Source organism: Eutrema salsugineum, unplaced genomic scaffold (genome assembly GCF_000478725.1).
Source record: "Eutrema salsugineum unplaced genomic scaffold, Eutsalg1_0 scaffold_8, whole genome shotgun sequence".
Classification (NCBI taxonomy): Eukaryota; Viridiplantae; Streptophyta; class Magnoliopsida; order Brassicales; family Brassicaceae; genus Eutrema; species Eutrema salsugineum.
The window spans coordinates 1502677-1517183 of NW_006256414.1; the positions used below are offsets into that span (position 1 = coordinate 1502677).

The following is a 14507-nucleotide window of genomic DNA, read 5'->3' on the forward strand; positions in this document are numbered from 1 at the left end:
TAAGATTAATCATCTTTCCGATGGGCTCGAGTGTCTTGAACTTACAACTTTGTTCTTGCAGAAGAATGAGACCTTGGTAAGTATCTCGGATGAATTCTTCCACTCCATGCCAAGGCTAGTTGTACTGGATCTTTCAGAGAATAAACAGCTCTCTGAATTGCCGACAGGTATATCGAATCTAGTTTCCTTGCAATATCTTAACTTGTCATATACCTGTATAAATCATCTGCCTGCCGCTCTACAAGAGTTGAAAAAACTGATTCACTTGGATCTGGAGTTCACCGGACAACTCTCTAGTATTGGTGGGCTATCAAGTCTCTTGAATTTGAGAGTATTGAGATTACGAGGTTCTGGTGTTTTATGGGATCTCAACATAGTGAATGAGTTGCAAGTGTTTAAACATTTAGAAATCCTAACTATTGGATTTGGCTATCAGTCAGGTTTGGAACAATTCTTAAGCTCTCATAAGCTTACAAGTTGTACTCAAACTCTAGAGTTCAGTGGTTTTCAACTGGAGTCAAGGGGAATATCACTTCCAACAAGTATGGACAAACTTCGTCAACTCCTTTTCAGTGGTTGTGCTATTTCTGAGATAAATATTGACATGAAATGCATCAGATGTGAACCGGTTTCTCCTCTGCACAGTCCAAAAAATGTATGCTTCTTGAGCCTTTCCCATGTGCATATACGGGGTTGCCAATGGCTTAAGGAATTGACGTGGCTGATGTTTGCTCCAAATCTTACACATATAAATGTAAACTTTTCAGATCAACTAGAAGATATAATAAGCAAAGAAAAGGCTTGTGTGGTTGGAGAATCAGGGATTGTTCCTTTTCAAAAGCTGAAAATCTACGTTTGTTTAGACGACCGGAGCTGCATAGCATCTATTGGAGCCCCCTTCCCTTCCCCTGTTTGGCAACAATCGTTGTGAACGGATGTCCAAAGTTGAGAAAGCTTCCACTCAATTCTGAAAGTGGTATGGGTGGTGAAAAAGGTCTTATCATAGAATATAGAGAGAAAGAATGGATAGAAGAGGTTGAATGGGAGGACAAAGCTACCGAAACCCGTTTCTTACCTACATCCCTAAAGGTCTAATTTCTCATTTTTTCTTATGTGTTTTTAGTGGAATTTTTCAGTTTATGAACTACTTCCATAGTATTGACTACTTTTTTTTTTGCTTTTCTTTCAGTTTTTTTAAGGTTGATTCTGGTCGGTTTGTGAGGCAGCCAGGTTTGTAGTTCCTTTCGTTGTTGCACATACACACACATATATATATGTACATTTTTAATCAGACATTGTTGTGTTTGAGTTCATTGGATTGTTTTGTAAGCTTCCTTTTATTGATTAAGATGACGTTTTTTTTTGGTTCTCTTTAAACCTAAATCCTCCACAAAAAGTTAACAACTGAATCCTAACAGAATCCAGAGGTATGGAGGCCCATGAGTTTTGTGATGATTTTAAAAGGCTTAAACAGCTAATTCTTGTTTTTTTTCTTCTTTTTTCGCTTTCAGTCGAATTTTCGACTCCCGACATGTAGCCTAGTTGTTTGTACTAATCTCATTGTTGTTTCACCATCCTGTTTCAAACTCACATGATACATGTTGTTGCCAAAACATAAAAATAAATTGTGTTTCTCACTTTATATATCCAAGGAACACTTTTTCTCATTCCATATTTGGAGCAATGATCATTGATCAATGAACGAACGTTACAAACCCTAATTTCTTTTTAAAAAATGAGAAAATAATTTCATTTTCTTCTCTTCACTCACATGATGAATCAATCACACAAATGAAGTCGGACCCATTACATTACAACAATCAAAAGACCTTAAAAAGCATAAGATAAAAAAATCCCTTATTACTTCCTTATCACTTTTAAATAATCAGGTGCGAGAAGAAACACCAAGATCCTCCGCAGAATAAGGATGAATAAAAGCACTGTTCATTTGCCAAACCTTAAACGACACCGTAACGGTCGCATCAATGGCATTGTTGAACAAGAAGAGCTTTGTAGCTCCGTAAATGGCTTTTGTCGGATATACTCTAGAAGTAATACATGTTCTTCCACCTTGTCCGAATGCTTCTACTATCGAATGATCCACCTATAAAAAAAAATTGAAATTTAATAACAACATGATTAAATCAAATTCTTGTTAATAAAAAAGAATCAAATTCTTGTTGATAAAAGAATGAAATTATTGTATGTAAACTAATGAATTGTTATTTGGTTCCAAAGATATAATTTATTACCAAGATTCTCATGGTCAATTTCTCTCCTTTTAGGACCGGTACGAAGCTTCCATATACCGGTTTCACCACATCGTTTGCCTTGGTCGACCTATAAAAAGGTATTTTGATTAACCATAAATCACTATTTTGTTAAAATCCAACATTTAAGGTATGTTTCGAATAATGAATTTGCTTTTTAAAATTTTATAACTAAGGAATGCATTTAACAGAAATGAGTAATGACCTTATATTTATAATCAGAGACTAACTAGGTTTAAAATCAATTTATGGATTGATCAATTTTTGGAAGAATTATTACCTTGAAGTGTCAGTGCACAAGAAAGCTCTGAGTTTTGAATCTTTTCCCTTAGTCACATAAAAGTAAACCGGAGTTTGCTCCGACAAGCTTTGGTCGGCGAGAACCGAGAATCCGAAAGGTCCTAAAGCCCCACGTACGGTGGAGAGACCACTGGTTTGGCAGCTGAATTCCTTGTCGTCTTCCACGGAATCATCTCCAAGAATTACTTCGAGATCGTCCTTCTTGATCTTGAACTCAGCCTCTATGTCTAGCTGAGCTGCAGGACCCACATCGACCGGAACCACCGTCCCTGGTTCAACCTTCATGTGGAATTTCTTGCTGCTCAATCTCAGAGATTCGATTTCTTTAACCGGCCATTGGACTAAGTTCTTTCCTGTCTTTGTGTCCAAGACAACAGTTCTTGGGATTCCCTGATCATATTTAATTTAATTCAAACCATTAACTTTGTACACAAGTAACTAATATATCAAAACCCTAACTTTCATACCACGTTAGCTTAAGGAACCATACCTGAACGGAAGACCAGCCCTTTTGTACATCAGCTGCTTCGCTGTCAGATTCACCGATCCAACCCCACAAGATTCTCCGTCTCTTATGTTGATCGTAAAACGTCTTAGACGCATAATATTTGCCGTAATCATATCTCAAACCGGTACTGATCCCAACATCAATTTTAGGGTTATCCGGGACCCATGTTGCATTAGAATCATAGTATGTCCCAATGGCATAATGGTCAATTCTAGTATCGTCCATGCTAGCCTTCACGATATGCTTCACATCTGGTCCATTGACCGAAGTGTCAAGACCGTTGGCTTTAGTCTTCGACACCGGATAAAAGTCAACGCACTCCCACATTCCGGTGTTTGGGACTTGGTGCAACAAGGTATCGTGCTTCTCGTAGGTTTTGAAATCAGTAGTGTCGTAAACAAGAGATATTCCGGTTCTGTTGATTTTTGAACCTATTGTGATCCGCCATTTTCCGGCAGATGTCTTCCACGCCGTGGTTGGGTCACGGAAGTCCTTTGTGCCGATACCTGGAGGCGGCACAAGAACCGGGTTGCCGGAGAACTTGGTCCATTTCAACAAAAGTGGATCTTTGGGGTCTTCAGGATAGGCAAGGTTTTGGACCTATAAAAGCATAATTATATAATAACATTATCGCTAAATTGTCCGACAAATATTAGATTGAAAATTGTAAATCTGTCTCAAGTAATATAAAAACACTGATGATATAAAATCAAAAACAATGAATCAGAGACTTAGTAAAATAAAAAAGGGATTTTTCAAAATCAATACCTGCACGAATTTGTCGGTGGAACCGGTGTAGAGCATGACAATGGAGCCATCATCGAGGAATGTAGCTGAACCGGTCCAAACACCATTAGCGTCATACCATTGGTCAGGAACCATAGCAAATGGAAGGTAAAGCCAGTGGATAAGATCCTTTGAGACGGCGTGGCCCCAAACAATGTCACCCCACACGGCTGCATTTGGGTTGTATTGATAGAAGAAATGGTACCATCCCTTATAGAACAATGGCCCTGGATAAATTTTTAACATTTCATATTTGTTAGGTTAATAATCAAATTATATATATAGAGACGCATAATGTATTGGAAAACCCTTTAGCTAGTTCATATTAAGAGAAGATCTCGAGTATTTATTCATTAATTAAAATCAATCGATATATCTAAAAAAAGGCTAGCATAGATTTGCTTCACAAATTAATAATTGCGAATTGAATATAGCGCAGCATCTGGAAAGTATGATTGTGCCTTATTATTTACCAATATAATCTAAGTTGTTCTTTGGCCTAGTTTCTTAGAATGGAATGAAAAGTTTGGTAAAATCTATTTTAATTGTTTAATTTCATTGCTGAAATAGTAAGAAAAAAAAACAATCTATGTGTGACAGTGTGAAGGGACCAATTTGATATCATGTCGAACATTAGCATAAAACAATTAAAAAGACGTTTTACTAAATAACTCACCACTATAACGTTTACCTTCGACGTTTCAAATACAGTTGGGTTGCTAGAACGAGTTAATACAGATCACAGAAAGTAGACTTTCAAACACACTAATGGGCAAGCAATAATTTATACAATTAGCGCATGACTCACGTGGTGTATACAAAACAGACAAAACAAAATAAAAAACAAAAAAGGATCATAATTGGCTTTCATGACTTTCTGTTTAGATTTTGTCGTTGTACTTGTTTTTCTGGACCTTTTAGGTGTAAATTAATAAATTGTCTGGCGAAAATATTTTTTTTAATAAATTGTCTCTCACAATATTTCCAGTTTTTTTTTGTTCCATTGACAACCATTGTGGTGCCCAACGACGGGTCGTGTGGTCATATATCTACCAATAATCTGATGGGGGTTTAGATGTATCTACCAATTGTGAAGCCAATAATTTCTTATGATATGTTTTCTATTTTTACTTTCAAATATGAAAAGGACCAAAGAAAATATATATACTGTAAAAAGCACAAAAATGGAAGACATCAATGTAGGATCTAGAGCTTACCATTAGGATCTGTAGACGGAGAAGCCAGAATTTTGCCATTCAAAGACACCAGAGGATAGCGATACAAAGAGCAAAAAAAAAGAAGAAATTATAATAAATTAAAGAAAATACAAATTTAAATAATAAATCTTCTATGTAATATAAGAATGGTTGAAATTTCGCCGGATTTGAATTTAAAAATATTTGATATCATTCTTGCTACATTACTTAAATCTTGCTCTTGAGTTATGGTCTAGCTAATATATAAATCGTTATGAAATTCAAGAATCTCTAGAAAAAAAGAGCAAAATGAATATTCTTTGAGGTTGTTTGGAAAAAAGGGTTTCCACTTTTCAACTATTTTAGCTATATATATAAGAAAATCGATGATGATTAAATTATTTAATCAAATAGTCTTCTTTTTTATTTATTTTTATTCATACCATTCATCCAATTTTTCTCAGGCTGGAAATGAAACGCCGTTCGTTGCCACGACAACATAGTATTGTTCCACGCAAACGCTACCGTTTTCTGATCATCGGAAAACCTCCAAATCCGTTCGTTTCTCTTTTCCGACACTCCTGCCAAACGAGCACGTGACTCCACCACGGTTCCATCTTCATTGGCGCCATTTTTGCTGACGGATCCGTCGTGTGTCACGATGAGAGCAACGTACAAAGCGATCAACAGAAAACCGGAAAAGACGGCGAGATGGATTTTGATGGGTCTTCTCCGGCGGGTCTCCGGGATCGGATCAGATCTTGAATCGGATAATGGATCTTGTTCGGAAGTGACCGGCAAGAGGGACTCGGTGATTGCCATTTCTGTTCTCTTTTAGATTTGATGGTTGTAATAGAATATGACAAGTCCAATTTATATGAGCTAAAAAGAAAAAAAAAGAATTTATAAATATATTGAATCAGGTAGAGCTTAGAGAGAGAACTGGATTGGTTCATATTTACAGACTACAAAGTCATTTAGTCAGTAGTTTATTCAATAATGATTTATTAAAGATAAAATGGGTTTGGGGCCAACTAATTAGACACATTTGTGGGGAGCCACATTTCCGTGTTGTGTTATGGAATTTTCAGAAGGGTAGCACAATATTTTTACCTTTTTTCACTACTATTAAATGTCCTAGGATGTTGTATATAATCTGTTTTTTTTTTTATTCTACCTATTCCAGAAAATATAGTGTTTTAACATTTAGCATTAAATAAAATATATTTAAGAGTGAATATATATAGCATATAATTAATTAAAAATTCTAAAGAACATTAAATCACTTAATTTTCTATTTAATACACTGTATCTATCAAAGATTGATGTGTTTGCATCTTAAGAATTTTACACTATAAATACAAAAGGACATATTTTATGAACTAAATCTTTTAAAAATAATTTGTGTAGATAGCTTTCACACATATGTAGTTAAGAATACACTATAATTTTATATTACATCATTAACTAAGTAATATTGTGATATAAAAATATATGGTGGACTAGAAGAATAAATTTGAAAAAATCAAAATTTTAAAAATAATTATAGAAATCAACATTTGAATGAACAATGCTGATTTTTTTTTTGCACTAATTAACTTTTGGCTAAATTACTATTAAATTGTTTCTTGTTAACACAATCATTTTAAATCATTGATAGGAAAATAATGAAACAATATCTTTTAAACAAAAAATATTCTTGTTAAAAAATTTCTATATGTGTAAGAAAATTCTAAATATATATCAAAATTTGAAAACGAGGGAAGAAGTAGCTATATATAATTCTTTGTATATTGTATATTGTATGTAGAATTATATTTGTTTCATACAATATAATCATTATGCAATTTGAATTATTACGATTACATATAGGAGAGCAACGACACTGATACACACTACTAGATTAGAAGTTTTAGTCAAAACAATTGTATTGAACTACATATTTTAAAAACCACGTTTTAATCAGTTTCTATAAATGGGCCAGCCTCATTATTTGTTTCAACTTTTAATGAGTAGTAGTCATTTAGTTTTTGAACTTTTATTCATGTCAAGCCCTCGGAAGACACCTTAGACACGTTACTTGGATAGAAAAAAGAACACGAGCGAAGGACAGGCCAACCAACTACCTCAACCAGTTGTAGCTTTTTATTATTTCAACCAGAAAACGGTGATGCAAGTAACCATATATCACAATATTCATATAAAACACGTCTGAGAGTTTATTTTATATACATATAAACTTCTGTGTGTATGGCCTGGCCACGTCAAAATTTTCGTTTTGAATTTTAGATATGTAAAGTCTTATCATGATCGTGTCGCAGTCGCGTACACATCTATAAAATAATAAAAACTTCTAATCATGATTAAGATAAATCATCATCAATTTGTTTTTAACTATTAAATATATTTTGCCACGTGAAAAGATCTTCCAAGTATATTATTAGTGTCGATCTCTCATATATAAATGAAAAGACAAGATCTCAAATAATAGAAAAACGACAAGATCCATAAATTGTTGGACGTGGGGAAAACTAGCTCCGATCTAACTTTCTTTTTCTTTCGTCCTTTTGAAAATTATCCAAAGTATGTTATCCATTTAGGAATGGGTTCTCCGACCCATTCCGTATCTTCCTGAATTTTCCTTTCCATATATGTTTTTGTTAAAATATTTCATTTATATCAGCTTAACTTATTCCAACATGTCTCGGAAAAAAATCAGTATGAAACTTGATATTCTAAATATCCGTTCAGATGTTAGATATATAAATTTTAAAATTATAAAGATATCCGAGATTAGCTAGAATAGAGAGAGTGATTTTAGCTTAATTGTTTTTCCGAATCTGACTTGTTATTCAAGCTTCATATCTCATAGTTTATTATACTCGACCCATATACATCGTTTTTTGATTAACGAGTGGCTATACTTTAATTTTTAAAGGCAATTAATATAGTTGAGAGATGAGAAGACATCGCTGAGTTATGTTTTGGTTTCACCAATCAAAGATAAACAAGTCAGGAAAGTATTGTCTAGATTCTCTCGTGGGGAAAAGTGAGAATGTTTCAAAAAGACCAATAGACACAAATCTATTATTGGACGTTTTGATAAAACTCAAAAAGACCTTAACAAAAAGAAAATATTGTTACAAGCCTCGCTATGTTCATAAATCATACTGAATAAAATATTATAATAGTGTCCTTGTAAATTGTAAAATATCAGTTAACATAATGTCCTTGCCACATTAGCCGTGCCTATGTAAAGAAACTAGAAGTTTGGCCTAGGGTTTTTTTTTTTTTAAGAGAATTATGCTTAAATTTTTATGATTATAGTAATTTTAGAGTCAAATCTATAAACATAATGTTTTTAGAGACTTTAAAAATATAAAATATTATTAAAAATAAAGATATTGTAAAAAATCAGATAACTAATCAATTGATTTTCTTCGCACATATCATATTTACAACCATTTTATTTAATACGTTAATTTTTTTTTAACAACAAAACATAACACTTGCACTAATTTATTTTTAGTCAAAAATATACATTAAATTTTTGTAGTTTTATATTTAGTTGGAATAACGATAGTTATTATTTTAGTAAAAATAATTTTTCTATATACTGTTTAGGGTCTCCACAACAACTATGAACAATACTCTGGAGTCCACATATAGTACTAATATAATACTTTTATACAGACTCTGCAGCTCATATTTTAGTAAAAAATATGGAAGAGTCTGTTAAATCGTATTTTTTTCTCTAGTTGTATTTATCCACCATTTTGGTTGACAAACAGATTGTACTACATAGTAAATTCAATTTAATATAAATTTGTTTGCCAGAAAAAAAATTAGTTAACATAATACACGATATTATAATATCATCCAAATAAAATAAATTAACTAAATGCAATCGCTCTTCTAATTCGAGATTCGATGTATATCATTACTATATGAATTTTAAAATTCGTACGTGGCAATATATAATATTAGACATTAAACACCAATTAAGCTGTTGAAAAAATAAAAATGGCCAATTAAGCTTGGTACAGCAGTGACCTACGATTTGACATGGATCTGACTCAGACGAATACTTTTTATTCAACATTTCTTGTATACATCGAAGAATAACTTCGATTTTCTTTTTAAATAATGACCCAACAGGAGAAAGTCATATAAGAGGCAAGAAAACAAAGAATACATTTTTTCTCTTTAAGATATTTTTCTAAAATATTTTTTTTATATATATTTTTACGTTCAGTAAGTTCGTGATGGTGATTTCTTACGTACAATTATTTAATAAAAACTCATATAACAAAAAAGTAAATTAAAATACTCATTATATTTATCATGTTTAGAAAAAAGTTCTATCACAGATCCAAAGGACTAGATCACCATAGGCATTTAAACGTAATGTGCTAATGGGCTAATCGTCATATGTTGTGGTTTCTGGGTTCTCTATAAAACGAAAAGGTGCATCTAAAAACACAAAGATAGAATTGTAGCTTGAGACCATGTAACTGTCGACGGGTGATATATATGTACCTGAAGATAACAAAAGGGGCTGGGAACTTATTTAACAATGTGACTACAGAGGTCGCAAATGCACTTTTGTTGAAAGTGGACAATTTCAGAACCCACCAGAAATTGGAAATGTAGTGGTATATATATATCGAGTAGCCATTTCAAATAGAAACGTTTACCAAATGTCGGCATGACATATTTATTCTGAAATGTATAACTAGTTAGTGAGAAATCCACACTGTAACGTTTCCGTTTCCTTAGGTAATCCTCATATGAACGATAAATGACTGTAACGTCATTTAAAACTGATTTAGTTCTGCTTGATTATTTTCTAAAATGCATGTCCTATCTTTAGAATATTAGAGAAAGATCCTCGGATCTTGTTCAAATGATATTTAGAGTGACATCTATAAAAAAAAACCACATGTTTTCATTTGGATTTGAAAATCCGAATGTTATGGTATTAAGACCATCCACTCATCCACTTCTCGGCTTTTCATAGTAATCATGTGTTTTCCACAATGTGGTAAACTACTTATAAATAATTTATTTATTAGATATAATATAAAATCTTCACATGAAGCGGAAACATCTTATTGGCTATTATTGGACAATATTATTTAAAACACACCACGGCAACAATTGTAAGACATTATGGAAAGAAAATAAAAAGGACATTTTAAAGGAATACAACAACGGAAGGTGCTCTTATTTTGCATCATCAAAGAAAACATAAACCATAAACACACTTAACTCTAGAATTTCAAACCAGAACCTTGGAGTTTCTCTTGGATGATCATGTCAATCTTGTTCTCCATTTCGGGAGTAAGATAATTCTTCCAGTCACCGACTTCGCCTTTACGGAAAAAAACCTTGTGATTTATGTTGTTTATTTTCCCAGTTTTGTTAACCTCCAAACCGCTCAGATTTCGCAGAGAGCAAAGATCCAAGATCTCGTCCAAACATCCATTCTCTTCTTCTTCCTTAGTAAAAGGACAATCCAAGAAGTCTGCAAGTCTCTTGATCTGGTCACGAGGCTTCCCTTTCATCTCCTCATACCTCATGAAAAGTACATGCTTAGGGTCTTCCAAGCTTCCTCTCCAATAGCTTAAGAGATGTTCCCAAAATGGTCCATAATAGATTGTTCCATTGCAGAACGATTCGAACATAGACTCGAGAATGCTTCTATCTGGTTCTATTTTATTAACTGCGCACCCGAAAAACCACCACGAGATAATTGTGTCTTTCACGTTTCTGCACACGTACACAATCTTGCAAGGAGAATTCTTGAGGTTCTCGTGTAGCGTGTTCAGCGGCATGTGAGTTGAGAACAGCCTTGGAACTGATGAGAACTTGGCCAGGTCAGGACTTGAGCTTTCGTGATAGATATCTATCTCCAAGAATGGTACAATACCATGAGGATTATCCGATAGTAGAGGATGATGATCATCAGAAGAATTGTTCTTTGATCTCTCGAGCAGTGCGACTGTGAGGGCCTTGAGCCAAGTGGCGCCTGACTTGGGGTAAGAAGCAAGAATTATATCAGTGTCTTGCGGTTGAAAACCTCGCTGGAAATTAAGAACGCTTTGGAGAGTGTTGTAGTAATACCAACATCCTTGAAACCTACACATCTTGTTCCCATGGGAATCTGTGTGTGAAGGAAGAGAAGAGATCAAAGTCTTGGTTTCTTCGCTTATCTTGTCGTCTCTTACGTTGACCGGAAGCTCCTCTTTCAGATCCATTTGTTTTGTTGGTCCTTGTTACCAAAATATGTGTTTAGGCTTCAAACGAAAACGTATATATATATATATTAAGCCAAGATACTAAGAAAATAATACATTGCTGCTAATAAAAACAAACCTAATTTAAATTGCGGTTAAGTAGAAAACAAACCTAATTAAAATGGCTGTTAAGTAAAACACAAACCTAATTTAAATTGTTGTTAAGAAAAAAACAAACCTAGTTATGATTGCTGTTAGAAAAACACAAAACCTAATTTAAATTGATGTTAAGAGAAAAACAAACCTAATTAAAGTCTTCTGACGCTTAACTCATTAGGCGATGCTGCGGGTTTTCTTAGATTTAGTATAGCTTGAGCATTCGTTTCTTAACAACAATTGCATGCTTCATGATTCATCTCTAGAATATTAGTGAATTAATGACTCTTGAATCTTGCTTAAATGGTGCTTAGAGTATTATCTATAAGAAAGTAACTAGGTTTGGATACCGGGTATATCAGAAGGATATGGTTTTCTTATTAACACAGTTTCAAAACATGCACGTGGACTACGTAGGCGTAATGATGTCGCACGTATTAATTTCTTGCAGAGGTGTGCGTGAAGTTCTCATCACATATCATTTTTGTACAACGTGCGCTAGTTCTTCATGCGCTTAATATTATGATCTTCACATTCACTTGATAGACTGATGCGAAATTTGACTTTCCGTAAGATCCTCTACGAGTCTACGGTCTACATGTCACACTACGATTGGCAGATGCTTTACACTATATATATATATATATATATACTCAAATATAAAATCATGTTATAAATGTAAATTGTTTTGAAAATAAACAAAAATTCAATACATAATATTAAGTAACTCCACTGAAAATAAAAATCATAACAGTCAAACTCAAAATTAAAGATCTATCAAACGCTTCATATAAAAAGTGATCTTAGCTTTCCACAGTTCGATTAATGTTCGGAAAGTGAAAAAAATAGGATTTGATTAATCTATTAACATAATCAAACGAATATGATGAAATGATTGGAAGTTTAGAATTACCTTGCTATTCTTCTAGAGTTCTAGGTCATGTTGTAGAACCTCAAAAGAAAGAAAACTAGTTTAAAATTAAGGATTCATGTTCTTTCACAATAATTTGTTACACTTAAGGATTCATATTTTTCACAATAATCCCATGAGTGTATGGTCTACATCTCACATTACGATTGGTGGATACCTAATAGCTGAAAGTTATTTTCCAACACAAAATATCGTTTATGTGACACTAAAACAAATAACTTATTCTAAATCTTAGTTTTCGATTTTAGTTATGATAATTTTAAGTTTTAGCTATACAAATCTTATTATATGCATATATAATTTGTAACTTTTATAAGCTTTTGTATATATTGAACTACTTTGATATTATGTATTTCTATAAATATTTTTTATTGGATATAATTTAATTTTCTCACGAGGCAAATAACAATCAACACCTAGTAATATTAATCTTAATTAAAACACATCAAACAATAATTAAGGGACATTCTGGTAAAAAAAAAGAACAAAGGGACATTTTGTATAATCGAAGAAAACACAAACCTTATACATACGTCACTAGAATTTCAAACCAGAACCTTGGAGTTTCTCTTGGATGATCATGTCTATCTTGTTCTCCATTTCGGGAGTAAGATAATTCTTCCAGTCACCGACTTCGCCTTTACGGAAAAAAATCTTGTTATCCCAGTTGTAGCTTTTACCAGTTTTGTTAATCTCCAAACCGCTTAAATTACGCAGAGAGCAAAGGTCCAAGACCTCGTCCACACATCCATTCTCTTTTTCTTCCTTAGTAAAAGGGCAACCCAAGAAATCCGCAAGTCTCTTGATCTGATCATGAGGCTCCGCTTTCATTTCCTCATACCTCATGAAGAGGACGCGCTGATATTTAGAGTGACATCTATAAAAAAAACCACATGTTTGAATGGATTTGAAAATCCGAATGTTTGGTATTAAGACCATCCACAGATCCACTAATCCCACTTCTCGCGCGGCTTTTCATAGTAACCATGTGTATTACCACCATGAGACCAATGTGTCCTTTACGTTCCTGCACACGTACACAATCTTGCAAGGAGAGTCCTTGAGGGTCTCGTGCATCGCGTCCAGTGGCATGTGAGTCGAGAACAGCCTCGGAACTGATGAGTACTTGGTCAGGTCAGGACTCGAGCTTTCAATATATAAACCGAGCTCAAAGTATGGTACAATCCTCTGAGGATTATGAGATAGTAGAGGATGATGATCAGAGGAATGGTTCTTTGATCTCTCGAGGAGGGCGACTGTGAGGGCCTTGAGCCAAGTGGTGCCTGATTTGGGGTAGGAAGCAAGGATTATATCCGTGTCTTGCGGTTGAAAACCTCGCTGGAAATTAAGAACGCCTTGGAGAGTGTTGTAGTAATACCAACATCCTTGAAACCTACACATCTTGTTCCCATGGGAATCTGTGTGTGAAGGAAGAGAAGAGATCAAACTCTTGGTTTCTTCGCTTATCTTGTCGTCTCTTACGTTGACCGGAAGCTTCTCTTTCAGATCCATTTGTTTTGTTGGTCCTTGTTACCAAAATATGTGTTTAAGCTTCAAACGAAAACGTATATATATATATATATATATATATATATATATATATATATATATATAAGCCAAGATACTAAAAAAATAATATTTTGCTGCTAATAAAAACATTGCGGTTAAGTAAAAACAAACCTAATTAAAATTGCTGTTAAGTAAAAAAAAACTAATTAAAAATTGTTGTTAAGAAAAAAAAAACTTAGTTAAGATTGCTGTTTGCCAAAAAAAAAAAAAAACAAAACCTAATTTAAATTGCTGTTAAGAGAAAAACAAACCTAATTAAAGTCTTCTGACGCTTAACTCATTAGGCGATGCTGCGGTTGCTCTTAGATTTAATTATATAGTGTAGCTTGAGCATTCATTTCTTAACAAGAATTGCATGCTTCATGATTTCATCTCTAGAATATTAGTGAATATCTCTTGAATCTTGCTTAAATGGTGCTTAGAGTAATATCTATACGAAAGTAACTAGGTTTGGATACCGGGTATCAGAAGGATATGGTATTAATACCATTTACTTCGAAGTAATTCTAGGTGTTTTGTAGAATTCCACATGTATAGTAGCTGGTTTTCCTA

General features: G+C 33.5%; 2 protein-coding genes and 2 pseudogenes across 2 annotated transcripts; 1 reads left to right on the top strand and 3 right to left on the bottom strand.

The window, feature by feature from the left end:
- Positions 1–1123, top strand: part of LOC18010181 — a 5811-nt pseudogene extending 4688 nt beyond the window's left edge.
- Positions 1124–1730: 607 nt separating this feature from the next.
- Positions 1731–5954, bottom strand: LOC18009495 (acid beta-fructofuranosidase 3, vacuolar). The gene is made up of 7 exons (XM_006391775.2): positions 5504–5954; positions 5082–5090; positions 3847–4091; positions 3061–3678; positions 2551–2960; positions 2253–2340; positions 1731–2104 (listed from the first exon to the last, which is right to left on the bottom strand). Exons 1-7 carry the CDS (start codon positions 5880–5882, stop codon positions 1886–1888), a joined length of 1968 nt encoding a protein of 655 aa, XP_006391837.1. The 5' UTR covers positions 5883–5954; the 3' UTR covers positions 1731–1885.
- Positions 5955–10158: 4204 nt separating this feature from the next.
- Positions 10159–11356, bottom strand: LOC18009531 (cytosolic sulfotransferase 1). Its single transcript, XM_006391776.2, has one exon. The coding sequence runs from the start codon at positions 11318–11320 to the stop codon at positions 10334–10336; it is 987 nt and encodes a 328-aa protein (XP_006391838.1). The 5' UTR covers positions 11321–11356; the 3' UTR covers positions 10159–10333.
- A 1460-nt stretch (positions 11357–12816) lies between these two features.
- On the bottom strand, positions 12817–13924 carry LOC18009607 (annotated as a pseudogene).
- Between the last annotated feature and the right edge of the window lie 583 nt (positions 13925–14507).

Coding starts and splice junctions, on each gene's coding strand:
- LOC18009531 (XM_006391776.2), bottom strand. CDS start 11,320: ATGGATCTGAAAGAGGAGCTTCCGGTCAACGTAAGAGACGACAAGATA.
- LOC18009495 (XM_006391775.2), bottom strand. CDS start 5,882: ATGGCAATCACCGAGTCCCTCTTGCCGGTCACTTCCGAACAAGATCCA. Junction 2,961..3,060: donor AGGGCTGGTCTTCCGTTCAG/GTATGGTTCCTT, acceptor AAATATGATCAG/GGAATCCCAAGAACTGTTGT. Junction 2,341..2,550: donor TTGTGCACTGACACTTCAAG/GTAATAATTCTT, acceptor ACCTTTTTATAG/GTCGACCAAGGCAAACGATG.